Source organism: Plasmodium vinckei, assembly GCF_900681995.1.
Source record: "Plasmodium vinckei vinckei genome assembly, chromosome: PVVCY_04".
Lineage (NCBI taxonomy): Eukaryota > Apicomplexa > Aconoidasida > Haemosporida > Plasmodiidae > Plasmodium > Plasmodium vinckei.
The window spans coordinates 412366-438896 of NC_051296.1; the positions used below are offsets into that span (position 1 = coordinate 412366).

Below are 26531 nucleotides of genomic sequence, written 5' to 3' on the forward strand. Positions count from 1 at the left end.
AAGGAAGTACCCGGTTTATTATGAACTCCTTTAAGTTATGGAGAAAATATATTTTTTTATCATTTCAAAATAAATATATTTTGTAGAATTTGTGAAATTGACAATAGTTTTTTTTTGTTTTCCAAAAATAATGAAAAATAATAAATAGAAGCGCATTTTGTGTAAAAAAGGGATTATGTTGGTATAGCTTAACAGATAAGTAAAATGTATATATTTGTGGAAAAGGAAAAAAAAGATTCTTATTATTTTTTCAATGAATTTGATGAATAATAAGTTAAAGAGATCAATATGAAATATATTAACAAAATAACATTAATAAAAAATGTGTATTATAAAAATGTACAGTTTAGAAAAATATATTATAAAATAAATATAGTGGGGGCATGTAATAGTGGTAAGTCTACACTAAATAATTGTTTACTTGACAAACTGAATGAAACATATAAAAAATCTGTTATAAATGATATTGAAAATTATTGTATCCAGAATAATGAAAATTTAATTACTATAGAAAATAAAAAATGTTTAATTGTTGATACTTTGGGATTGAATGAGAAAATGTTAAAAAAGTTAGAAATATGGAAATCTAAAAATTATGATAAAAATTTTGAAAATAATAATATAATAAAAAATTATTTTAATACAATTATAAATAGTAATTTAATTTTATTTCCTGTTAAAAGTTCCGAAATAAGACAAGCAGATATACTTGCTCATAATATAATAAAAGATATATATAAACAACATGATAATATATTTACAATAGTTCAAACCAATTTAAATGATATATACTTCGATGATATGAAGTATAATTTTCTTGATATGTATGAGCATTTTACAAATATTATTTTTTTTCCATATTCTCTAGATAACCACAATAAAAATGCAAACTTAATTAATATAATAAAAGAGAGAGTTAATCAAACAAAAATAGAAACAGACAAATCTGTGATTAGAAATGGTGTATATAAAAATGAGCAAGCCAGTTTTAAAACAGCTATTTATGAAGAACCGCCTAAGTCTGATGAATATGATATGCACGAGTTTATCGAAGATAGTTTGAGAATATTTCGGCCAAATTTAAATGGGGAAATAAAGAACTATTTTTATAAATTTATTGATTTAAAAAAAAAAGAAAAATCCAACGACCACCTATTTAATGATTACTTTAGTAAAAAAATTCTGAACAAGGAATTAAAAACAATAAGCCAAGATGAGTTACAAAAAAAATATGCAAACAGAGTGTGTGAGCACTGTGAAGAAGAAAATAACAACAACGATTACAACAGTAATAATGATGTTGATCAGTTAAATCAAGAAAAGAGGGATAAAACTTTGAAAGACGAAGGGAAATGGCTTGATCCGAATAATATAGAAAAATGGGTTCAAGAAAATACTGAAGATGGAAAAGAAAAAAAAATATTAAAAAAATTAAAAAATAAAAGAATGGAATTGCTTAGAAAAATTATTAACAGAGATAAGGACACAAATTTGTATAGTTTGATAAACTTGGGCAAGAATCAAATTTCTATAAATCAGGAAAATGAAAAAAATAAAATTTCCAATGATGTAACTAGCCATTATGTAGAAGAAGAGAAACAAGTTTACCAACCAGGAGATAGTGAAAATTATTTAGAAGAAGACGATATTTCAAAAGGTAGTTCATACAATGTTTTTGATGAAAGTAATATGGCGAAAGAAGAAAGAACAAACGATAGGATATCTAAAACAGCCAATTTAGCAGAACAAAAATCTGAAAATAAGCCAAGTGAAATAAAAGTGTGTATTTTAGGGGAAAAGAATTGTGGAAAAACAACACTTATTGAAACAGTTTTAAAAAAAAATATAATAAATGAAAATGATATATATGAATTATTTGGAAAAAAAAGAAAATATGTAAATGAAGATATGAGTATAGTATATAAAGATCAAAAGATAGCAATTTTAGATACATGCAGTTTAAAAAAACAACATAGATTTAGAAATGAGGATTTATTTCATGATGAAGAAAATAGAGTATATAATAATATTCGTAAATCTGATATATGTATATATATTAAAGAAGCAAAAGATAATAACATATGTCTGAATAAGGACGATAAAAAAATGTTATTTTATTTATTGAAAGAAAAAAAAAATATAATATTTATAGTTAGTAAAATTGATTTAATTGTTACAGATTATGAAAACAAACGAAGTGAATTCCTAAAAAGTATAACAAATACATTTAGTGATATACCAGTATTATTTTTAAATAATAACAATGATAGTCATGTTAATTCATTACTTAAACTTATTACACATATAAATAAAAGAAATAATATAACTATATCTACATCGACTTTAAATTTATTTCTTATACAATTTATTAAATTATTTCCAATACCTTGGTTAAAAAAACAAAAATGTAATTTTAAATTTATCAAACAAATTAGACAGAATCCAGTTACTTTTCTTATTTTTACCAACCTTTATAAAAATATACCAAATAATTATTTGACTTTTTTCAAAAAAAAATTAAAAGATCAATTTGATTTAAAATATGTTAATATTCAGTTTGTTTTTAAAACTACATGTGATAATAAAAATGTCAAGAAAAATCAAATTATCAAATAAAATAAAAAAAAAATGGGAAGAAAACCCATTCAATTTGTGTAATAGCTATATCGCTTTTTTTTTAGTTTTTTTCATTTTTTTGTGTAATGTAAAATGCCAGTACATATGTGTTTACATTCTTTAAACTTATTTTTACAAATATGAAATAACCAATTTGGTATCTTATATCCGATCCAACACATATTCATGGCCATAGTTTTATTAGTTTTCGAGAGAATTAAAGTTTTACTTCTCTCTTCATTTTATTTACTATAACTTTTGTTATTTCCATCTACCTTAATTGTATTATCATGTCCGCTTTATGCATCCTTAACAGGATTTATATCAACAGGTTTGTTTGCAGTTTCACTATCTATTTGTTCATTGGGTAATGGTTCGTCAGTTTTCTTCGTTAATTCATCATTATTTTTATGTATATCCATTTGATCATCCATTTCTGATTCCTTTTCTTCATTACAATTTGTTTCGTCGTTATCATGGGAAGCAAAATGGTCTGAGTGTATTCCGTCGCTAGTATTGGGAACAGGGTTATCCGAGTTTATTTCATCATTAGTATGAGAAGCAAAGTGATCTGGATTTATTTCTTCATTAGAAATGTATAGAGTTGCTTTATTAAAGCTTTCTTCTTCGTTGGAATTAGGTTGGTCATTTTCTTGATCATTTTTCAGTTCTACATCATTTGTTTTTAACGTTGTTTCTTCCTCTGGAACTTTATTTAAATTATCGATATCACAAGTTTGATCTGTTTGTTTTTCTTGTACTATATTATTTACATCATCGATTTTTGATTGATTCGATTCAATTTTTTTTGTATCATTTAGTTTTATACTTTGGGATTTGGAGTTTTGTTTTAATTTTAAATCTTTTTTACTTTTATTATATTTTGTTTGTATACTCATTTTTTTGGAGTTTTGATTATAAAGAGGATCATCTCCTAAGAAGAAAAAATGTCAAAGAAACGAAAAATACGTGAAATGTGCCAATACAATGAATATATGAAAATATTCGATGCTTTACTATTTAGGGGTCTACTGTGTTCAAAAAAATAAATTAACTAAACAGCAAAAAGTAATAATAATTTTTCACGATTTACAAAGTAATTACCTTCGTCAATTACTAATCCAAAGTTTATTTTGGGATTCTGTTTAAGTCTTTCTTTTATTTTTTGGAATATTAACATAGCTTGTGCTTCGTTTATTCTCGACTTGTGTAATAATTCATTTTTCAATAAAAGAAATGATTTTTTTTTCTTTTTTAAATTTATATCATCATTATTCTGGTTTGTATTAGTATCATTGGTGTTATTTATTTCTTTTGGTGAATTTATATCATCAAACTCATCACTAAAATATTTTTTTATATAAAAATCACATGTCTTTTCAATGTTGTCCACCATAACTCGATTTTTGATTCCTGTGAGTCTTTCTCTTTCCCTAAAAATATATTTTTTTTTTTTTATACTTTTTTTTTGGATCTGTTCTATATGCTCTTCTTCATTTTCAATTATTTTTTTCACCATTGCTTCGTAGGTCTGCATACTCTGAGAGAAAAATAAAAAAAACAGCCATTTACATATTTAAATTATGAACGTACATGCAAAATTACTTAGAATATAGCTATGAAGGTAAATATCACATGACAAGTCATAAATTATAATTGCTTTATCATAATAAAAAAGAACAAACACAATCACACACAAAAAATGAATGGATTTATAACACTAGAGAGTTTGTCGCATTTTTCATATCATTTATTTTATTCATTATGGAATCATACATTTAGCATTTCGTCATGCTTCTCCTTTTCATAGGTTAATTTTTTTACTTTCTTGCTTTTTAAATTTAAAGAGAGGATATTTAGGGTCCCCTCTTCGTCGACTTTTACCTCTTAATTATGAAATGCAAAACATAGGGAATACATGAAATTTTATGTAAGCAAATGGATGTGCACACACATATGTGCATAACTACAAATTTTAATTTTTTATTTTCGTTTTTTGCATGAACAAGTAATATTTTTATTACAACTTAGCTATAATTACAATACTATATTACTATCATATTTCTAAGGTTTTTTATTATTTATATCTCATTACCTATATAGAATTTATAACATTTTTTTATATCATCTATGTAACCTTTGTACACAATTTTTTTAGGCTAAAGAAATTAAAAAATCGTAAATACAAACTTATTTTTTTGGATACTTATAATTTTATCGCACATACATGCAAAATTATTGATATGAACAATGAAAAAGATAGCGAATGGAAATATAAATCAATTTATTATTTCATCAAGTTCGCATTATTTTAATATATTTTTTTATATTTGTCTATAATATTACGTACATTTTTAATAACATTGTTCTCGTTCAAAGTAGAGTTAGCATTTGCGTGATTTATTTTTTTCTTTTCTACTTTTATTCTTGCTTTCTTTATATTTTCAGACAAGAAATTTTTTTTATTTGTAGAAAGATGTTGTAGGGTTGCTTGTTTCAGTACGCTCACGTCTTTTTTTTCTCTTTTGTTAATATACTCTAATTTCTTCTTTAGTATACTAGAATGATAAAGAAATAACAAAAATAAATGGATAAATGATTTGGAGAGTGATGAGCAAATACTAAGACATAGAAGTACGGAAATATCATATGAAAGAAAATAGCAGAATAAATAAAAGCTCAAGAAATGTGCTTTTTCACAAAAATAGTCTACATTTACTTATTATTTCTTTCAATCTCATCGTTTCTCAATTTTTCGAGATATAGCTTCTTTTTATTATTTATGCTTATTTTATTTTTATCAATTTGTATGGTAGCCTTTACATTTTTTAATTTATTTTCCTCTATTTTTCTGCAATATTCTTTTACCCTTTCCTCTACTATCTTATTAGTTATTATATGAACATTTTTCATCTTTTTCTTATGATTTATTATTTCATATAGAAAAAGAAATTATATTTACATTAAATATAGAGAAACAAAGGGTAGTATGAATATAAATAAATTAATATAAATGGGTTTTTTATTCCCCTATTTTTTTTATTCATACAATGTTTTTCATTTAAAAAGTATAAAGTTATTACTTTTGTTAAAAAAAAATATATATTTTTTTATTCAAAGGAAAAATGTGTGCGTTATTTTAAAGCATATATATACAAAAAAAGAAAAAAAAACTTTAAAAAATTAATTCATCTGCACTTCTAATATTTATTTCAAGGCCTATGAAAAAATGGAATTTGATATATGTGGATAATGCCATATTAATAGGAGAGAGGAAATAATTATATGTAAGAGGATATGAATAAGACTTAAAAGAATCTGAATAATGTCATAATATGAATGAATGTATATGTTTATTACCCTTCATGAAGTCAAATCTATCTCTATAATTATTCCTGTAAAAAAAGACAAATGTTAGGTGCATTAATTAGTCACGTGCGTATACATTGATTTGTGTTATTATATGTACTTATTTATTATTTCAATGTTCGCCATACCAAAACATTTTTCCATGCGCTTGCGCCTGAACAATCAGAAATCCCAAATATAAGCCCTAAATAATGATAAATAAAACATTCATTATTTTATAAGGTAGATATAAAATTATATGCACAAGGAGAGTATTATATATATACACTTCTTAATGGACATATTAAATAAATATATTTATATTTTTTCAAACTTGGATTTCTTCAGGCTTGCAAAAGTCCATTGAAAATGTTTGAAATTGAATTTTCTCAAAAGGCGTAATAACTATTGGATGTCCTCGTGTGTGGATAAACCTAAGAAATGGAAATAAGGGTTTACATGCATGCATATATATATATATGGGAATAATACATTTCTCACATTTTTGAAAGTCTATATATTAAAAAGGGATGCACAATTGATAAATACACTAACCATGCTAATCCGAAATAAAGTTTTCTCCATGTAAAATCGATATATTTATTTTTATATTCTTCTGACTGAAAATCAAACAATAAATAATCCAAAATCGCCCTTCTTATGAAATGAAACTTCCCATCAATATCCCCCATTCTTAGTTGCAGTATGTACTTGCCTTAATATTTTCGCATAAAAAAAGGTATGTATACATATATAAGTATTAGACATACGTTTTCGCGTATCTCGGTGTATTACTCTTTAGTTCTTACCCAATGGCATGTCATGCCACTCGCTTGGCCAGATAGAATCATCTTCATTTCGTGAAAAAATTGTTAAAGTATATGTAGTATATTTAATGAAATAATATAATGATTCATATATTATATATAATGGATATATACATATGTAGATAAACTAACTTGGGACGACAAAACCGGAACTGATTTTGTTGAAATCGATAATATCAAGTTTCTCATTTTCTGGATCGCTTTTATATTTTTCGTAATTTTCCTTATTTAAATCGAGATATAAATCCTAAGAATAAGGAAAAAATGAAAATTGAAGAAGTTACTAATGCTTCGTTTTATTTATTATATTTTTCTTTAAATTATGTTTTACATTAAAGAATATTAGAGCTTCCACAAAATCGGAAAACGACCTAAAAAATTCCGGAAAATTTTTAATATATATACAAAAGGTATTTAAAATGGATATAAAATATACGCATATTTACGTATATACATATGTAATACCATTTGTCAAAATCATATGAATGAGCTCCTTCGGTTTCCTTTCGAGTATATAGAAAATACTTTTTTTCTTTTCGGTTTTCTTCAAAAAGGGAAAAAATAGAGGGATATATTGGCAGATAAATAGTGTGTGTAACAAGTTTAACAATAGTGTATAATGCAAATATATTTTATAATAATAAGATTAAATATGGTATACCCGTTAAAAATTGTTTGTTTGCATTGACAAATGTATCGTAAGTTTCATATGTCTTTTTATATTTCATAACATATCTAAAATATTCATTTATTTCTTCGTCATTTGTATTATTATAAATATTGTCATAATAATAATTATATTTAGAGCAAAATATATCATTTTTTTTTAATTCTTGTAATATATGTTTTAAAATTCCTTTTTTTCTTGTACTTTTATTTGAATATTCTGGTAGTGTGCCCTAAATATTATATATAAAATGACCGATTGTTTGATATGTATATCGCTTATAATTGAATATTATATGTGTGTCTATATAAAGGGTAATTTATGAAGTATGCCCCAATTTATTACCTGTTCACTTATTTTCGGTATAAATTTATATGATGACAAAAAGTCCTTAATGTTTTCACTTTTTATATCTATAAAAAATTTGATAAAATGAAATTAAAAAATTTCATTTATTATATTTGTATTTTAAAAAATTAATTTAAAATTTTATTCATATTTTAAATAACCCTTTTCCTTTTTGATATATGGAGAAAACAATTCTTTCCAAACTTCTCGTCTCTCATCAAAATCATAGTGTAGATTTTCATCAGCTAATAAAAATATTCCCAATAAATTATGACCATCATTATATTCAAAATAGTTAGTAATACACACCATATTTTAATTTATTTGTGCATTTTTAACAAGATATATTCATAGGTTTAATCTATGGTTCTTTAGTTTTGCGTGCATCCTACTTGATATTTTAGACATTGTGGTAACCTCTGCGTCATCCTCTCCAAATTTGTTAATTTCTTCTTCAGCTAAGTAACGTATAAAAAAGGAAATGTTACAACCAAAAGGGGAAAAAAATAGCCAAAAAAAAAAAAAAATAACCAAAAAAAAAAAACTAGCCAAAAAAGAAAAGATGGCTTACTAAATATTGTGCTTAATGGAAAATCTATATTCTTTAAAATAAGGTAAATGTATTTTTTCTTTTTGTCATTTGTTTCATTTTTAACATTTTGTAGCTTTTCCCAAAGTTTAAAATTTTTTAAATCTGCATAAAATTAAGGATATAAATGTTTATTGTCCATTATATTTTATAGTTTTAGTTTAAAAAAAAAAATTACTTTCATTATCCTCAACTTTTAAGACATATTTCTCTGGAACTAATAAATTGTTATGTAATTTCTTGGGTAGGTAAAAATTAGCGGGTTGTTCCCAAATAAAAATATAGTAAAGAGAAATAAATGTGTATCATGGGGATATTAGGATATATGTGCATACAAAAAACAGGATAATCACAAAACTGAAATAATTTTTAAAAGAAAAAATTAAAGCTATACTTACTTTGTATTCTAATAAAGCCAACACAAGTGTGTTTATATTTGAAATGTCTTTTTGTGTTACAACTGATTTAAAAAAAGTAAAAAATGAATCATTATATCTAAGGTATTATATGTAAATAAAATTGTATCGTTCACTATCTCTGTAAGAATATGTTATTTTGTTCTCTCTCTTTCTATGCATATGTATACATTTCATGAGTACCTTCATCATATTTAATAATATTTTTTTTGGCATATATTTGTTTCCTTGATTTACGAGGGAAACGCTTTATGTTTTTTTTATTATGCACAAGGTAGGAAAAAACGGAAACAGCAACTTTCTTATTTTCTATAAAACTGTGATGACATAAGCAAATATAAAATATTGCTATAGTTAAAATAATTTTCATTATTTGTTAAGCGAAAAATGGTATTTTGGGCAAATACACTATAAAAGCAAACAAACAAAAAAAAATGATAAAACGAAGGTTTTTTAATGGCTCGATGAATTCATCAATTATAAAAAAGAATCGCACACAAAAAAAAGTAATAATAAAACAATGCTTAAAATAATGTTATTATAACATAATAATAGAATAGAAAAATAGTTAGATGGTTAAATAAATGAACAATAGAATTATATCAAAAAAAAAAAAAAAAAGTTACAAAATAAAATGCAATGAGAATACAGGTTCTTAATTTTTTTGCTATATACATGAGAGTTGTTTAATTTTTTAATATAAATATTTACTTGAATTTATTTAAATTATATTAAATTAAATATAATAAAGTTATAATAAAAGAAAAAAACACACACCTTCATAATGTTGAATAAAAATGTCATACTTGCAAGAATACCAAAAGGGAATGTTTTGTTCCATACTTAACATTATTATTATTTCCTTTTAATTTAATTTTTCCCTTTTAAAAGCATTTTATTTGTTTGTGTTTGTTTTTTTTTGTGTGATTAATATCGAAATGATAATAACTTTTATGTGAAGTAGTATATTATATTATTTTTTTATGTAAAATTTGGAATTTTTTTAAGTTTTAAGATGCTTTTCAAAAGTTATAGTGCTTTCCTATTATATATTATTATATTTCATGTGTTAAATGTTATATGTCTTATAAATAAGAATCAATTTTTTATTAACAACCTTCCAAAAAGCATATCACATTTTTCCCGTATAAAGAATAAAAATATACGATTGAAAAAAAAGATATTTGTAAAAGTACCTTTTAGGGGAATACGACAAAAATTACTTCTCTTTGATAAACTGAAAAATGGACTCTTTTTTTTTAAATATATACAACATGGAAAAAATGAGGTTAAATATGTAGTAGCTATGTATATATATTATATGTACATTTTTTGATTAATCTACACAACTTTGTTGTTCTATGGGAGCAAGATACAACAAGAAAATTAGCTTTTTATCAACTTCATAAGAATGGGGGTATTATATTTTTCTTTAATTTTTACTTTTTTTTTTTTTTTTTAGAAATCCTTGGAAAGCATTTTGATGAATCTTAGCGAAGTCACTAAAGTTAAGGAAGTTTTAAAAACCACAAAAGGCATAAAATTGGAAAAAGACGATATTGAAAAAATATTTCAGCATGCAATACTTTCAAAAATTAATTTTAAAGTTATAAATACGATATCATATCTTATTAAGCATTTTAAAATAGATAGGAATACAGTAATATTATATTCATGACAATAAATTTGGCTGCTTTCTCATCATTTATTTATACCATATGTTCATATTATTTTATTTTATTTTTCCAACATTTCAGATATCTTCAGTATTAGATATAGTGAGCAAACAAATTAAAGACACAAAATCAGCAGAGCATTTCTTATCCCTCTATTCTTTTCTTTTGGAAGATGACATAGCAGTAAATATTTTCCCTCTCCTTTCTATTCATATAAATAATATGTTATTGTTTAACAACCTTTAATATGTATATTTTTTTTTCTTTATTCCAGCTATTTTCAATTATGCATATAGTAGACTTTTTTAAGAGCAAGCATAAAGTATTAGAGATCATACAAAATATAAAAGGTTATAATTAATTACTGTAATAGTTTTAGTATATAAATATGCATATGTGTGTGTGTATATATATTTTTTTTTCTGCTTCTCCTTTTTTTTAGCCCAAATTTATGATGAATGTGTAAACGACCTTATTAGGAAAAAAATCGAACGATACAATATTTTTTGTGAACGAACAAACATAAAGTATAACTTAGAAGATGCTTTGAAAAAAATAAAACTAAATATTCAGGAAGATGATATATATTTTAATTATGATTATAAATATTTATTAAAAATATTTGAAAAAAAAACACAAAGATATGATAGCATTGGTACAGTGAAAGATGAAATAAGTGTAATGCCAAATCAAGAAAAAGTAGACGAATATATAGATGTAGAAAATAATGAATGTTTAAAAGAATTAAAAAAGGCATATGAAAAATTACATTCATTTAATGATTCAATAATTGAGCATATTGAATCGGATCAAAAATTATTTTATTTTAATGATAATGAATATATGATTAGTAAAAATAAAAATAAAAACATAAATAAATATGAACAAACTAATAATATAAAAGAAACACAAAAAGAAGGTGAAGAAGAAGAAGATGATGATGAAGATACTATAGCTATGAAAAAGAATATTGATGATTATATTGAAAGATATAAAAGAGATAACAATTCGAGTGTTGAAAATCTTAAAAATGAATTTATCGAACAAGCAGATATTAATTTTAAAAATTTTCTCGAAACAACAAACCTTGATAATAGCGGTCAAGATGAAAATGAAATAAACTTGAAAACCTTGAGCAAATCAAATAAACATATGATTGAAGACTTTGATGGAGATTTATATGAAAATATCCAAAATAAATCTCGAGAAGAAGTAACAAATTTTCGATTAAAACAACTAAATCAAAGTGATGAAGCTTTAAATATAACTAATGATATTTTTTATGAACGAATGAGAGTTAAATTATTACATTATATACAAAAAATAGAATACATGAAATACAAACATCAATATGAAATTCTTAATGAAAGTTATCCAATAAATAAAAATGAAGTAACAATTTTAGATTTATTAAAATACGGATACAAAATTGATGTATCTCCAGATGTAGATAATTCAATGTTTAAAAAAAATATAGATATAGAAAAAGATAGAATGGTAGATGAACATCACCCCGCTATTTCTTTTAAGCAAAGTAATATTTCATTGAAAATAAAATATTATACATTTTTTGTATAGTTTACTGGAAAAATTGTTTGATTTGCCCTATTTCATATAATACGAACATAGGTTTTCCATTTTGTTTATTTTTTTTACTTTAGAAAAATATTATGATTTTAAATGTCCAGATTGTGGGTACCACATTTTTAATACAAGTAAGACAAATTTTTATCATATATATTTTGTGATATCTCATGGTGTGTCAAATAAATTTGCATTTTCATATGTTCCGATTTTTTTTGGCATATTTTGAATTCCTTACTTCTTAACAGATGAGGAGATAGACTCTGGCCCCATAGAAAACTGCCCTCAATGTAGTAAACATATTTGAAGAAGATAAACAAACTGGGTAATTTCGTGTATGTATATGTACGAATATATGGATAAAGCATATTTAGGGATTTCTAAAAGTATTATATAATGTGTGCAGGTAAATATATATACCCTGATCAGAAAGTATTCTAAAATAATGAAGATTCGAAAAGGTGTAAGATTGATAAACTAAGAACAAAAATAAATATGAATATGTACATAAAAAATATAGAAAAGAAAAACAAGTAAACAAATTGTTATATGCAAGGTAAGGGAAATTTAATATAAAAAAAAGCGAGTAATTTTTAGTAGGGAATAAAATCAAATAATTTAACTTATAGTAAATATAATTTAAATGATAATTTGTTTTAAAATTATATTTATTATAAATATAAGAAAAAATATAGAAACATCTTTTTATACGTTGGGTGTATAAAAAGAGTAATAAATTCATATCATTTTTGCAATAAAAAAAGGCTTGTTCAAAATTTTTTCCTCTTTTTTTTTCCTTTTTTTTTTCCTTTTTTTTTCCATTTTTTTTTTCCAACTTTTTGTTATCATGGGTAACAGAATTATTAGTAAAACAAAACTTGTATAATAAATTATTATTAAAATAGTATAAATATCTCTTAATACAATTTGTGTAGAAAATATTTTGATTTTCATTTAAATAATTATATTCATAAAAAACGTTTGCGCTGTATAAGCTCACGATTTTATAGACACCAGGATGTTCATCTATTAAATAGACAAAGGAAAATATATTATGTATATTTTTAATCATGGATGCATATATATCGTTAAACTTGTTTATGTCTATATCCATTTCTTTTGATTTATTTAAATGTGTATTAATTTTATTTATATTTCTTTTATGAATTAAATTATAGTATTTATTTATTAACACATGATCTACATTAAAAATATAATAATTTATATTTCTTTTAACTTTAAAAATTTTTATTTCCAAATAAGTTTTAATTTTTTTTTTTTGCATTTCAACCTTGGTTAAAGTTTCTGAAAAAAAACGGATTATTTTTGTATTTTTCAAAAATGGACTTAAATAAAAGGGGCTACTTTTTTCATTATCCTTTCCATTTGGCTCAGACGAAATGAAACAATTAGTATATGATGGTGTTGAAGAAAAAAATAAAAATGATGGCATAAAAGATATTTTTTTTTTAGTAATTTTATTATTTTGGTCATCAATCGAAACATTTGCATATACATTATTTTTTATATTGTCTAAACTCAAAAGATTTTTGCATTGCAATAAATAATATAAAAAAGGGTTTACATTATGTTTATTTTCTATGTTTTTTTTTTCAACATTTTTAATATTTTCTTGATAATTTGAAATTTCTTTATTTGTTCGATTTGGTTTTGCTAATCCCCATACTCCAAATTCACTATATGGGCGTAAGAAAATGTTTTGTGTTTTTTTATTTTCATTTTTTCTAAATCGTTTCAAAAAGTTGGTTTTCAAATTGTTTATTGAATCTGCTGGGTTCATATAAATTATTTGATTATCCTTATCAAATTTTTGTTTTTTTTCTAATATCGATATATTTTTTTTAATGCTTAAAATTTTTATAGAGCATTCAAAAAGTAATCTTAAATATAGAACTAAATATAAATCGTTTATAATTTTAATTTCACTAACATGTTCTGGATTCTCTAATACACTTTTTTCAAAACTGTTTGAAGTAGCTTCTTTCTTTTCACCCTTTCCATTCAAAGGATGTTCATTCATAGACCAGTTTTCTGAATCAAACCAAAATAGACTTTGATCATTACCTTTTGTATTATTATTTTTAAAAAAAAATGTATATATATAATCATAAGCAGTCTTTTTTTTATTTCCATTTATCAGGTCTTCTAAATAAGCATGATTTTTGAGCATATTTCTGTAATGCTTATAACATATATATTTTAAAATATTAATTACATAAAAATGGACATAAATATTTGTATTTGTATTTAAACAAACCCTATTGGCGTTGTCATATATTTTATTAATTAAATATAGCAAATTTAATGTAACTATATCATGTCCATTATCCATATCGGGATTCATTTGATAAGCCTCTTCATATTTATGTATATCATATTTTTCATAGACATTTCCATTTTTCTTAACATTTTTGAAATTAACATCATCTGTATAATATGTCGTACTAATTTCTGGATGTCTATATTTTGGAAACCAATTAAATATAGAGTTAATTATTTTTTGTTGTTTTTTTTTTCCTATTTTTGTATGTATAGAAAAGTCTTTTTCATTATATAATTTAGTATTTAAATTTACAAAGTATGATGATAACTCTTTAAGGATGTGTATACTTAGTTGTGGAGAAAGTATTGCATATTTGATAGTTTTTTCTAAAACTAATTCATATATATATAACTTATTAAATATACTTTTTTCATTATAAATAAAATCATAATTTATTTTTGTATCCGTTTGATCTAATATATTTTTAATGTCATTATAATTTTTTTTATTCAATCTTTTTTTATATTTAAAATATATTTTTTTTAATATTTTATTTTTATATATATAATTATCATATATATTCAAAATAAGTAATGGTACATAAGAACATATATTATTAATATTCAAATTTTTTAATTTTTCTATATCATTATTATTTCGTATAGTTTCAAATTCATTCTTGTTACATCCTGTTTTATATAAATAATATCCAGGTGCTATAACAGAAAAACCATATATTATTTTTTTCCTTTTATTCATATATAATATACTCCATAATTTTTTACTGATTTCCCTTGGCTTTGATAACATGATACATTTCTTTTTTTTTTCAAACTCATATGTAGGATATTTTTATTCTTACGTTTTTACAACTTATATTATATTTACATCCCCTTTGTGTAATTTACTATTACCAACTTAGACATATATTTCATGCATTATTTATGCATTTATTTTTTTTTTCTTTCAAAATATTGTCATGTAATACTGGGCTTTTTCACTTTTTTTTTATTTCATTATAATTGTCTATAAGAAATTTAAAAAAAGTGTGAATACAAACTTTCAATTTTATATAAAATTTTATATGCTTATTCCGAATTATTTTATTTCCTTTTTTTTGTAGGGGTAAGAAAAGTATAAATAAAATGAAAACAAAGCAAAATTATATTCTTATTAAATGTAAAATGAATGTATTTTTTTTTACATAAATAAGGATATTTTATTATTCTTCCTATATTTCATTGTCACAGTTTTCTACTTGATTTTTTTTCTTTACATTTCAAATTTCGTATGCATATGTATATGTATAAACATATAAGAAAAAAAAAACTTAGCATTATTATTTTTTTATCTTATTTACTTTAAAGCACGTTGCAGTGACTATTTATTTAACTTTTTTTTTGTTACAACATTTGCCCACATAATGACATAGTTCTATATGCGTGTTGTGTTTATTCATTTTGTTTTTTTTTTATTTACGTGTTTTTTTATGCCATTTCTTAACCTTTTTGCTACAAACTTGGAAAAACAAGAAAATACGTGACATCATGTTGCCCATAAATTATTGCTTATAAAAAAAATTATATATTTAAAACTGGAACAAATTTATATTTCCATAAATAGGACTATTATTTAACAAACTAAATAAACATATTTTGTGTGTGTCCTAGTAAATTCATTTATCCATACACACATAATATATATGTGTATTTAGGGGGTATATTTTTACAATTTTTTTTACACATATATATAAATAGGGAATAAAATGAAAAATATTATATTTTGGGATTTTTATAGAAAAATAATATACAACAAAAAAGATATTTCACATGTATATATTTGGAAATATTAATAAGGGTAAGAAAAAAAAGCCGGTTTCATTGTACAGCCTTATAATGATAATAATAAAATTTATAAAATGGTAATAGGCAAATATTCAAAAAAAAATATGTTAACTAATAAAAGATATGAATAATTTACAAACTTGTTCTTTAATTTTTCCTTTTATTGGATATAAAATTGTTATAAAACATTCACCATATTATATATATGCATAAATCTATAGTAAAATATTTTGGTGATATATTATTTCATTAATTTATTTTGAGGGGTAAAGAATGCAAACAATTCTATTTTTTTAGAGTGAATATTTATATAAGCGAAAAAAAATATATGAGCAATATTTTTTTATCAGAAATATTTTAATTTTTTATTTTAAGTTTTAATCTTTTATGTTTTAAGATTATTAAATAGTTTAAAAATATATAGGATTATATTCTATGGCATATATAATATGCAGGTACTTAAATCGCGTAAGAAGTCGAAAAAATAAAAAATAACTACAACACTATGATAGTTAGTTAAATTTTTAAAATTACTAGTAAAGTATATTCTTTTTAAAATATAATCTGACCTTATTCCGTTATAGTTTCACACTAACTATATTATTAAAGATTTATTTAATTTTATTTTTTTTAAATTATAAAATGTTTTTTTTTTGTATTTTTACTATTTATGTTTTATTGTTTAAAAATGTCTTATCAAAATTAAACTTTCAAAATGAGCAATTGGCAATCGACTTTTTTGAGTCTCATAAAGGGCACACTGTTACTAAAGAGTAAATAAAATATTCATTTCTTATAAATAAAGCTTATCCATAGAGTATATATATGTGTGTATGTAGCATTTACGAGAACCTTCCTGATCCATGCTTTACACTTTCTTCCTATTTATCAGAGAAATAGTAGATGGCATAGAGAAGTCCTGGTTTGAAGTCACAAGCTATCTGATTAATGAATCAATAAAACAAGGTTTGTTATTTTTGAAATGAAAAAATATATAACAATATACTAGCACAAAACAGTTGATAAATTAATAGATAAAACTATTGCATGATATTATTTTCATATGAATTGGTGTACATGTATATATGCATAAATTGTAAGTATATGGAAATATAAATGTGTAAATATATTTTCTTTATAAAGGAAATGACTTTAGCAATGATATAAAAATAGCAGTAAATGAAATGAAACAGAAGCTCGATAAACTTTTGACAGCATCCTATTCCATTAAAAAAATAGACACGTTAGATATTTAAAAAATAAATTATAATCAAATGAATGAAATATAAAAAATTGTATATATTACTTAATTAATATGGATATATATTATTAATTATTAACAGGATTAATGCATCATTTCAATGGGCCCAATCACCAGAATATATATTTTTAAATATAAAATTTTCTCATCGATGGAGTTCACCAGGTTTTATTTTGTTTTATTTTTGTTAATTCTACAAACTATTTTATATTCCTTTTTTTTATCTCATTTTTTTTGTTTGCATTTTATTTATAGGTGCTCTAAAAGTGAAAGATGAGCAAATTGTTTCTGAAAAGAATAAGTTTTTTTTTTCAGCTTATAGTAATGACCCAAATACAGTAAAAAAAAAATATGTAGTTGATATTGACCTTCTTCATGATATAATTAATTCGGTAAGTTTTTTATAAATCTGAACAAGTCATAATAAAAATGTGTCTAAATTTATATATTACCATACATAGGATATTTTATTATACATTTAATTTTATTTTTTGTATTATTAACATTCGAAGGAAACAAAATATAATTTTGCTTCTGTTGGAAAAGTTGTAATTACTTTAAAAAAAAAGGAAAAAAAAATATGGAACAGATTATTATTATCTAAGGAGAAAAATCCCAATTTGCAAGTTTGGTGGGACATGAAAGAAAAGTAAGAAATTGCAAAATGAAAAAAAAAATAAACCCTAAAAAATGAGCAAACCCGAAATATGCATAACCCATATGACAATAGAATTATTTGTATTATAGTGCATAAAATGATATTACATAATTTAAATTTTATAATTTATTTTTCTTTAGATACAACGAAAGTGTTTTAGAGTTTTTAAAAGAAGAGGAACAAAAAAGAAAAAACGAAAAAACAGAAAAAGGAAATGAAAATGACGATGAAAATGGTGAAGATTACTTATTATATGATCAATCTGAAATCGAAGATGATGGACAAAATACTAAAACTGAAAAGGATATGATAAATGAGGATTTATAACCTCATAATATATTTATGGCGAAATGATAAAGTTTTTAGAATAAATACACACAAAAAAAAAAATTAATTAATATTTAAATTTTTACATAAAATATTCTATATATACAAATAGGTGTAAATAATCACATGCACATATATGTATTTAATTTTTGTAATTTTTTTTAATTTATTAATATATATATATATAACTCGTTAGGTTGATATCCTACGTGTTAACTAATAACATATTAAACTACTAACTTTATAATTAAAAAATATATAAAAATCAAATAAATATTTTTAAAGGAGTTGAAAATAATTAACGTCTTATCTTATAAATGAGAACACCAACATTTGCTATTGCCAATAATACTATTATTACTACCAACAAATATTTATATAGTATTTTGTTATGATATATACTCGTCATAATTCTTTTTATTCTATTTTGCTCCTCTCTCGTTCCGTCGACCTAAAAAAAATTTAATACATATATATATGCACGCTGTTAAACAGGTTGTGGGTGAAATGTATTTATGTCATAATAAATGAGAAGTACACAAATTCGCATATTATGTACGCATTACATGTCGTTTGGTTTTTAAGAGTGTAGTCCTTTGAGAGGTTAGTTCACTCATTATTGTATATCCTATAGGAGAATTGAAAAAGGCAATAAATGTTTAGTATAATTTGGAATATATATATATATGAGAGCATCTGAAAAATGGCAAATTAAATCTTTACCCATATCCTCAACATCTTGAGCTCGCCTAAAAAGAAAAGAAAAACGAAATAAAATTGGATAAAATTGGATAAAATTGGATAAAAATGGATAAAAATGGATAAAATTGGATAAAAATGGATAAAAATGGATAAAATTGGATAAAATTGGATAAAATTGGATAAGATTGGATAAAAATGTACTATTGTTGCATTATAGTATAAGTAAATGTAAGATCCATTTTTATACCTTTCCGATTCGTCTAAGAAATTAGTTCCCTCAATATATTTTTTTGTTAGATCATATTCTCTACCGGTAATCTGAATAAAAATATAGAATAAAAAGAAATGGTCATAGGGAATGGAAATATGAGTAAAATAAATCTTTATTTAATTATAACTAATAAATGAGTTTTTCATGAAATTTTGAATATATTTTTTTTCTGGTTTTTTATTTTTCATTACTTTAGAATAATAGTCACCATTCATTTTTTCTAAAATATTTTTATATTTTTTTAGGTCTGAATTATATTTATTAATCTATAGAAGAAAAGATATAATAAAATGTATATCAAACTGTTGATTTTTTTCTTCCTTTTTATATTATGATTATTTTTTTTTATCTTAATTTATATAATAAAATAAAATTTGTTTTATACTTCTTCGAATATTTTATGAGATCCTTTCGGTAAACTGTTTGTTTCGATGATGATTTGTTTTATCTGGTTTAAATCGGTAGTAGTAGTAAAAAAAAAGAAAAGTAGAAAATATAAAAATAAAAAATGAAAAGAAAAAATAGAAAAATAAAATGTAAAAATAAAAATGAGGATTATAAATTAGTACATCAATAATAATTTATATACATATATTAATTTATTGAAATAATTATATATGAATAAAAATAGCAAAGGAAAAAATAAATTAAAAAATAGGAAATGGAAATATATAACGGTGTAATTTTAAATATATTTTTATTTTTATACACATTTTTCAGACTCTGTAATATACTCTCTAATTTTATTATAATCCTCTTTATCTAAAATGTTTTTAAAAAAATAAAAAAATGGTTTTATGTATTTAGGTATATACTATAGATTGTCATATTCTTATTAAACTTTTTTATTATTTATTTTTTTTTTTCAAACTTTTAATGTTATGAATCGAATGCTTTATTTTATGTAAATAATTGTTTAAGTCTGCTGTATATTCATCAAGGTATTCTGAGTATGTTATCATTTTTTTTTCAGTGTTTTACAAACTATAGTATAATATATAGTATATTATCCTATATAAAATGTAACTATATATTTAAAAAAATCACTAAGTAATAATAAGGGTATCATAGCAATATGGATGATGGAACTTAGTAAATTTTCATTTTATATATAACTAAAATAAAAGAAAATTATTGTCAATCTTTTTTTCTAATTTACAATTCATTGTATTTACGATTTTTATTTTAAGTTATTCTCAACAATCAATTGTTGCGTTTTTCCAAGATAAATATTTTTTTTTACTTTTAAAAAATGGATAATATTTAAATTGTTTAAATAATAAAATTTAATAGTGAAATTGCGTGTTACTATTTCGTATATTTTTCTGCTTATATGCAAATAAGTTGTGTAGGGAATTAATGAAATTTTTTCGAAAATAATTTTTTTTTTCATTTTGTAAATATGCTTAGGTGTATTTTTCTTTTCATGCTTAGTGACATTTTAAAAGGATGCACATAAATATGTATAGAGATTGAAATAAAAATGATATAAATATATTTTTTCTCTCTTTTCATTGTAATTATAAAATGCTAGAAAATCTGTGCATTGATTTACTTCATGAATTATTCAAAGCTAAGTATAATTTACTTCTTTCCTTGCAAACAAATTTACACACTAAGAGGGAAAGGAAAAAAGAAAAAAAAAAGAGGGACAAAATATTTAGGTACTTGTTTATACGAGTACTTGAAAAAGATGAATATTACACACACTTTGGATATATAAAAAAAAAGAAAATTATGAAAAAAAAAAAAATTAAAAAGGAATATAAAAAGTTAAGAAAGCATATTGCAGACATAAATACAAATTATAAAAAAAGGTATTCCAAGTCATTAAAAAGTGAATATAGTGATAATTATTGTACACCATTTAATGAGTATCATACTCATACAGTAGTAAAGTCAATTGTATATAACCCTAAAAATTTTGAATTTATTTTACGTAAAAAATGGAATATATCTACCCAAAATAAGATTATAAGGTATAAGCATAAAATTAATGATTATAAAAAAAGGAAAAGAAGTGTATGCATATATTATTGTCGTCGAAATAGAGGGAAAAGAAAGCAAAAGCATAACTATAAAAATTATAATTTGTTTACTAAAAACAAAAAGAACAATGTCATTTTCAATGAAAGTAACAATATAAATGAAGCTAGAGATAATGATGATTGTCTAGAGTTGCCAAAAAATAACTTGTATACATACTTAGACAAACACTTTTATTCTATTCTTCCGAATTTCGATTTTAAACAACTGGAACAAGAAGAAGAAGCAAATTTAGAAAAAGCCACCAATTTAAATTACATATTAAATATAGAAAAAATGAAAAATAATTTAATAAAAAAAAATAAAATAGTAAGCAAAGTTTATGTAAAAAATAAGAAACATATATATTTATCCTCAAAAAAATTAAACAAAGAATATATTAACTTTTTAGACAATTTTCATTTGCTAATTAAAAAAATGAAAACTCATAAAGAAAGGGATTTAAAAATAATTAATTCAACAAATTTAAAACTTTTAAAAACTATATTATATTTGGAAAATAATTATAATGACATTGAGAGTACAAATAGTAGCAATTCAAATGATGTTATTAAAAATGTATTAGTAAAAAAAAAAAATTATAAAATGTGTCATATTATTTCCATAATAAATTATATTAAAAAGAGTTTATATATTATTAAAATGGATATAATGTATATTTTTATTTTCTTTACTTCGTATATAAACAATATTTTTGCAAAATTAAAAAATTCATAATGAAGTATAGAAAAAAGGTGAACCTTTTTCATCATATACACATAATTATAAACAAAAATATTCCCTATTTTTATTTAAGGGTTTTTTTGTCTTTCATACTTTTAGACATTTTTTATAATTGGGCAAACAAAGGTACACAAAAAAGAAAGAAAGTTAGCAAATTAACAATGTTGTAACCAAAAAAATTAAAATAAAATGAGTAAAGTAAATAAGTAAAATGAAATAAGTAAACTAAATAAGTAAAGTAAATAAGTAAAGTAAATAAGTAAAATAAAATAATTAGAGCATAACAAGTTACGCAAACTGGAACATGTTCCTTAGCTTAGACAAATGATTTGATGGGAGCTTCCCTGTTGTCTTAGCTTGTTCTGTTTCATTAACAAAATTCGTTGTATTAGTTTTTGTTTCCATATATGTTTTTCTGTTTTCCGTCTTTTTCCTTTTATTTTGCATATAAAATGATGGATATGAAAATTGACGAACTTTTTTTATCGAATTAATTTTTTTGTTTATTTGATTTTTTAAATGAAAAGATAATATTTTATGAGTTTTAAATGGGTTTTTATTTCTCTGTATAGAATAAAGATTTCTTTTTTTTTGTCTTTTCATTAAATCGAATATTAAATTGTTTATATAATTTTTATTTAAACTATTATCGGGATTTATTTTTTTATTTTTCACATATGTTTTAGCATCAATAGAAATATAATTGTATCCTCTTTTTTTGATTAGCCTATATATAATATATTTTTCATAGTTGACTATTCTTTTGTTATTTTTATTTATATGGCTACTATAGTAAGACATGTAGACATTGTTTTTTTTAAGTTGGTTTTCTTTATTACTATTTAATGAGTAATAAAAATTATAATTATATAAAATATCAATAATAAGAAAGTTATTTTTATTTATTTCAGTAATATCGTTAATATATTTATGGTCATCATCTTTTTTTAATTTAATTGCATTCTCATCATTATTTATAGTTAGTAAATTAATAGCCAATGGAAACATAAAATTTGATATGTTAATATTTTTATATATTTCTAAATTTGTATTATACATTAATAAAAGGTCTTGATATATTTCATCTTTAATATCCCTAAACGTGTGTAAATAATCCTTTGAAATATTATACTTTTTAAGATAGTTCAACGTTTTAATATGCTTTATACCTTCGATATAATAATTACATGTTTCAATATTTACATATTTTAAATTAACATCATCTACATTAAAAGTAGTAACATTTTTTAAGTTACCTTCTGGCAATTCTTCGCATAATGTGTGTGACAAATTATTTAGCAAAAGATTGTTACTCTCTTTTTCTTCGTTCAGTCTTTTATTTATATTTTGAATATTTCCATAATTTTTAAATAATTTATAAAATTTTAAAGGCAAAAAATTATATACTTTTGTTATATTAACTTTTTGCATTTTATTTAAATTTTTTACTTGGTTAATATTTTTTAAAAGATAGGAAATCATATTTTTAGCATTTAAGGATAGTACATTATTTTTTGGATTGGGACATGTGTCATTACGTAATTGTAACATACCAACTAATAGTAAAAAATCAAGACATTCATTTATTGAGTTAAAATTAATAAATTCAATTATTTGATTAATATTTAAATATTTTAATATACTATATAAATTAAACTTTAAAATTATGTTCATAATTTTTATTATATAACTATTAGGCATATATAAAATATCTTTTTTTAAGTTATACATATATTTTATAATCCTATAATCTCGCACATTTAATTTTTCATAAATGCATAATATGTCAATAATATCATAGTTTGATAATTTTTCGTTCTTTAAATTGTGTAATAACTTTATACTAACTATTTTATATATATCTAAATATAAATTATAAAAAATTCCTTTATAAGTTTCTTCTCTATTATTAAGAATATTTGTTTTGCTTGAAGATAAAATGGTATCATGTATTTTTTCAACATTGGTATTGATCTGACTATTTATGATACTATGAGATTTATCAGTTTGTCTACCTCCAGATATTTCATTATTGTTTGAAATTTTTTCAAAATTTTCCATTTGGTTATGTGTTAATCCGATTTCTTTTGAAATTATATTTTTTTCTATTTCATTTTTTAATTTGATAAAATCTATAAAATATTTCATATTATTTTTTTTTTCGTTTAAACATTTTTCATATTGATCATTATGTATAGCATATGCAGGATATTTAGAGATGTAATTATTATGTACAAATATTTTTATTTTGTCTCGTTTTTTTTTTTTTTCTAAATAAAATGGGTCATCAATCATATAATAAGTGTCTTCTTCATTTTGGTTACTATTGATAAGGCGTTTCCCATTTTCTTTATCATTGTCATCGTTTTCATTTTTCCATTCGTTTTCCTTTTCATTATTTTTATCAACACAAATTAAGAAATTATTTTCTGCTTGTTCACAAATTTTGATAGGATATCTTTTTAATTCATCAAATAAGCATGTTCTTAAAAAGAGGTGCTGATATATAAACATAATTTCATTTTTATTTAATTGTTTTTCTAAACAAACTAATCGTTTTAATATTATTTTTTCAAACCTTATAAACATCAAATTCGATTTCCTTAGCAAATAAAGTAATAAAATTATTTGTTTTACACTTAAACATTCATTTCGATAAATTATTTCATCTATTATTATATTAGTAAAATTATCAATATCTAAATTTGGATTAACAATTTGTAATATATAATTATCATCATATACTTCATTAGAAGAATTATTGGGTATGGGAATACCCACTATTTTTTCTTCTTCTTCCTTTGATAGAAACTTTTCTTGAACTGTTTCAAGTTCTCTATAATCCGATTTTATATAAACATTAATATAATCATTTATATTTATTCTTCGTTTTTTAAAAAAATTGAAATATTTTTTATTAATTGTAAGATTTTTATTTAAAGAGGCATATAAAATATTTATAACTTCCTCGATTTTAAAACTTTTTAATTTTTCTACTATTACTGTATGTATAATTTTCATTAAATCTTCTAATGTTTGTTTATTCTTTTCATCATTTCTTTCGTAAGTTTTTAGTTCGGTTTTATTTGTTTCTAACTCTGAATTTGTTTGTCTAAATTTAATTTCCTTTACCTCTTCATTAGATAAACAAGTGTGTTCACCCACTTGGGCATTTGATAAAACATATTTTGAGTTTATTATAGAACTATTATTAATATTTGTGATTGGATTTTCTTCATAACAAGTTTGTAAGTCAGTACTTTTCTTCTCATTATTTTGTAATTTCTTTACATTAGTATATAACAAATTAAAGCTTGAAGGTTGTAGATATTTTGGTGGAGTAATAAATGAAATATTATGATCACAATTGGGAGAAATATTTGTTTTAATGAATGAATTATAAATGTGTAATGTGGATATATATGTAAACATTAAATCTGTTGAATTAAAATGATAAATATTTTTTTTGATAATTTTTATAAAATTTTTAATAATATAAAAAAAGGAATTTAAATAATTAGTATTGTTTAAAAAATATAAACTATAAGAATAAAAAAATAATGACAAAGAATGGAAATTTATATTTTGAAATTCATTATAAATTTTTAAAATCGTTAAATTAAACATATCATTTGTATATACTTTCTCAGTTATATGTATATTTTTTGACAAACTATAAATTATTAAAGATAAGTCTTTATAAGACATATTTTTATTCATTCTCATTAAAATCGATTTAGTAATTAAATTAATAAAATAGGGATTATCATATTTATTTTTTTTTAATATTAATAAAAGTAAGCTTAATTCTCTTATCGCTAGTTTATACATTTCATGTTCTAATTTTTCGCATATAAAATTTAATACCTTATCTTCTAAAGAAATATATTTACTTAATAATTTTAATATGATCATAAAATCAACATAATTTTTTATTTCGTTATTACACAATTTTAATACAAGTGTGTATAATATATTATCCCAAATATATTTTGTTTTTATATTTTTTTTTTTACATAATTCTGCGTGTTTTCTCACATTCTCAATTTCCATATATTGTAATGTTTTTAATTTAGGTACATTAATAAACTGTCTTTTTACTTGAAAATATATTGTATTACATATTTTTTTTTCAATTATACTCTTAAAATATCTGGCTGCACATTTCCCCTTCATTTTTTTTTCTCTCCATATATTTTATTCCCTTATAATAGTACAAAATGGGATCCCCCAAATAATTTCTTTATTCAGACCAAATAGATTAAATAAAATACATATGTATCTTCCTTGTTAATATGTAGTGGTTTCCCCTTCCAATATAATTGTTATTCATTCCAGTTTCGA

At 22.0% G+C, this 26531-nt stretch overlaps 9 protein-coding genes across 9 annotated transcripts; 4 read left to right on the top strand and 5 right to left on the bottom strand.

Moving 5' to 3' along the window:
• Positions 1 to 288: 288 nt before the first annotated feature.
• Positions 289 to 2616, top strand: PVVCY_0401230 (Ras-like G protein, putative; the record flags this gene model as incomplete). The annotated part of the gene is made up of 1 exon (XM_008627721.1): positions 289 to 2616. One exon carries the CDS (start codon positions 289 to 291, stop codon positions 2614 to 2616), a length of 2328 nt encoding a protein of 775 aa, XP_008625943.1.
• Positions 2617 to 2915: 299 nt separating this feature from the next.
• Positions 2916 to 5529, bottom strand: PVVCY_0401240 (conserved Plasmodium protein, unknown function; the record flags this gene model as incomplete). The annotated part of the gene is made up of 6 exons (XM_037634964.1): positions 2916 to 3550; positions 3721 to 4156; positions 4393 to 4502; positions 4712 to 4775; positions 4967 to 5174; positions 5336 to 5529. 6 exons carry the CDS (start codon positions 5527 to 5529, stop codon positions 2916 to 2918), a joined length of 1647 nt encoding a protein of 548 aa, XP_037490153.1.
• Positions 5530 to 5791: 262 nt separating this feature from the next.
• Positions 5792 to 9181, bottom strand: PVVCY_0401250 (conserved Plasmodium protein, unknown function; the record flags this gene model as incomplete). Its single annotated transcript, XM_008627719.1, has 17 exons — positions 5792 to 5835; positions 5977 to 6011; positions 6114 to 6169; positions 6299 to 6398; positions 6520 to 6679; positions 6774 to 6815; positions 6924 to 7038; positions 7123 to 7162; positions 7257 to 7335; positions 7453 to 7690; positions 7804 to 7871; positions 7968 to 8051; positions 8199 to 8264; positions 8378 to 8500; positions 8574 to 8634; positions 8794 to 8855; positions 8995 to 9181. 17 exons carry the CDS (start codon positions 9179 to 9181, stop codon positions 5792 to 5794), a joined length of 1560 nt encoding a protein of 519 aa, XP_008625941.1.
• A 645-nt stretch (positions 9182 to 9826) lies between these two features.
• PVVCY_0401260 (conserved Plasmodium protein, unknown function) lies at positions 9827 to 12378 on the top strand (the record flags this gene model as incomplete). The annotated part of the gene is made up of 7 exons (XM_008627718.2): positions 9827 to 10099; positions 10274 to 10471; positions 10569 to 10670; positions 10762 to 10837; positions 10930 to 12021; positions 12149 to 12202; positions 12320 to 12378. 7 exons carry the CDS (start codon positions 9827 to 9829, stop codon positions 12376 to 12378), a joined length of 1854 nt encoding a protein of 617 aa, XP_008625940.2.
• Positions 12379 to 12508: 130 nt separating this feature from the next.
• On the bottom strand, positions 12509 to 15165 carry PVVCY_0401270 (conserved Plasmodium protein, unknown function; the record flags this gene model as incomplete). The annotated part of the gene is made up of 2 exons (XM_037634965.1): positions 12509 to 12548; positions 12695 to 15165. 2 exons carry the CDS (start codon positions 15163 to 15165, stop codon positions 12509 to 12511), a joined length of 2511 nt encoding a protein of 836 aa, XP_037490154.1.
• A 1676-nt stretch (positions 15166 to 16841) lies between these two features.
• Positions 16842 to 18445, top strand: PVVCY_0401280 (co-chaperone p23, putative; the record flags this gene model as incomplete). Its single annotated transcript, XM_008627716.1, has 7 exons — positions 16842 to 16972; positions 17092 to 17165; positions 17343 to 17442; positions 17543 to 17625; positions 17716 to 17852; positions 17973 to 18109; positions 18259 to 18445. 7 exons carry the CDS (start codon positions 16842 to 16844, stop codon positions 18443 to 18445), a joined length of 849 nt encoding a protein of 282 aa, XP_008625938.1.
• A 298-nt stretch (positions 18446 to 18743) lies between these two features.
• PVVCY_0401290 (vesicle transport v-SNARE protein, putative) lies at positions 18744 to 20380 on the bottom strand (the record flags this gene model as incomplete). Its single annotated transcript, XM_037634966.1, has 8 exons — positions 18744 to 18896; positions 19012 to 19073; positions 19169 to 19194; positions 19395 to 19465; positions 19610 to 19684; positions 19804 to 19866; positions 20128 to 20180; positions 20290 to 20380. 8 exons carry the CDS (start codon positions 20378 to 20380, stop codon positions 18744 to 18746), a joined length of 594 nt encoding a protein of 197 aa, XP_037490155.1.
• Positions 20381 to 20945: 565 nt separating this feature from the next.
• On the top strand, positions 20946 to 22181 carry PVVCY_0401300 (conserved Plasmodium protein, unknown function; the record flags this gene model as incomplete). The annotated part of the gene is made up of 1 exon (XM_008627714.1): positions 20946 to 22181. One exon carries the CDS (start codon positions 20946 to 20948, stop codon positions 22179 to 22181), a length of 1236 nt encoding a protein of 411 aa, XP_008625936.1.
• Positions 22182 to 22475: 294 nt separating this feature from the next.
• Positions 22476 to 26363, bottom strand: PVVCY_0401310 (conserved Plasmodium protein, unknown function; the record flags this gene model as incomplete). Its single annotated transcript, XM_008627713.1, has 1 exon — positions 22476 to 26363. One exon carries the CDS (start codon positions 26361 to 26363, stop codon positions 22476 to 22478), a length of 3888 nt encoding a protein of 1295 aa, XP_008625935.1.
• Between the last annotated feature and the right edge of the window lie 168 nt (positions 26364 to 26531).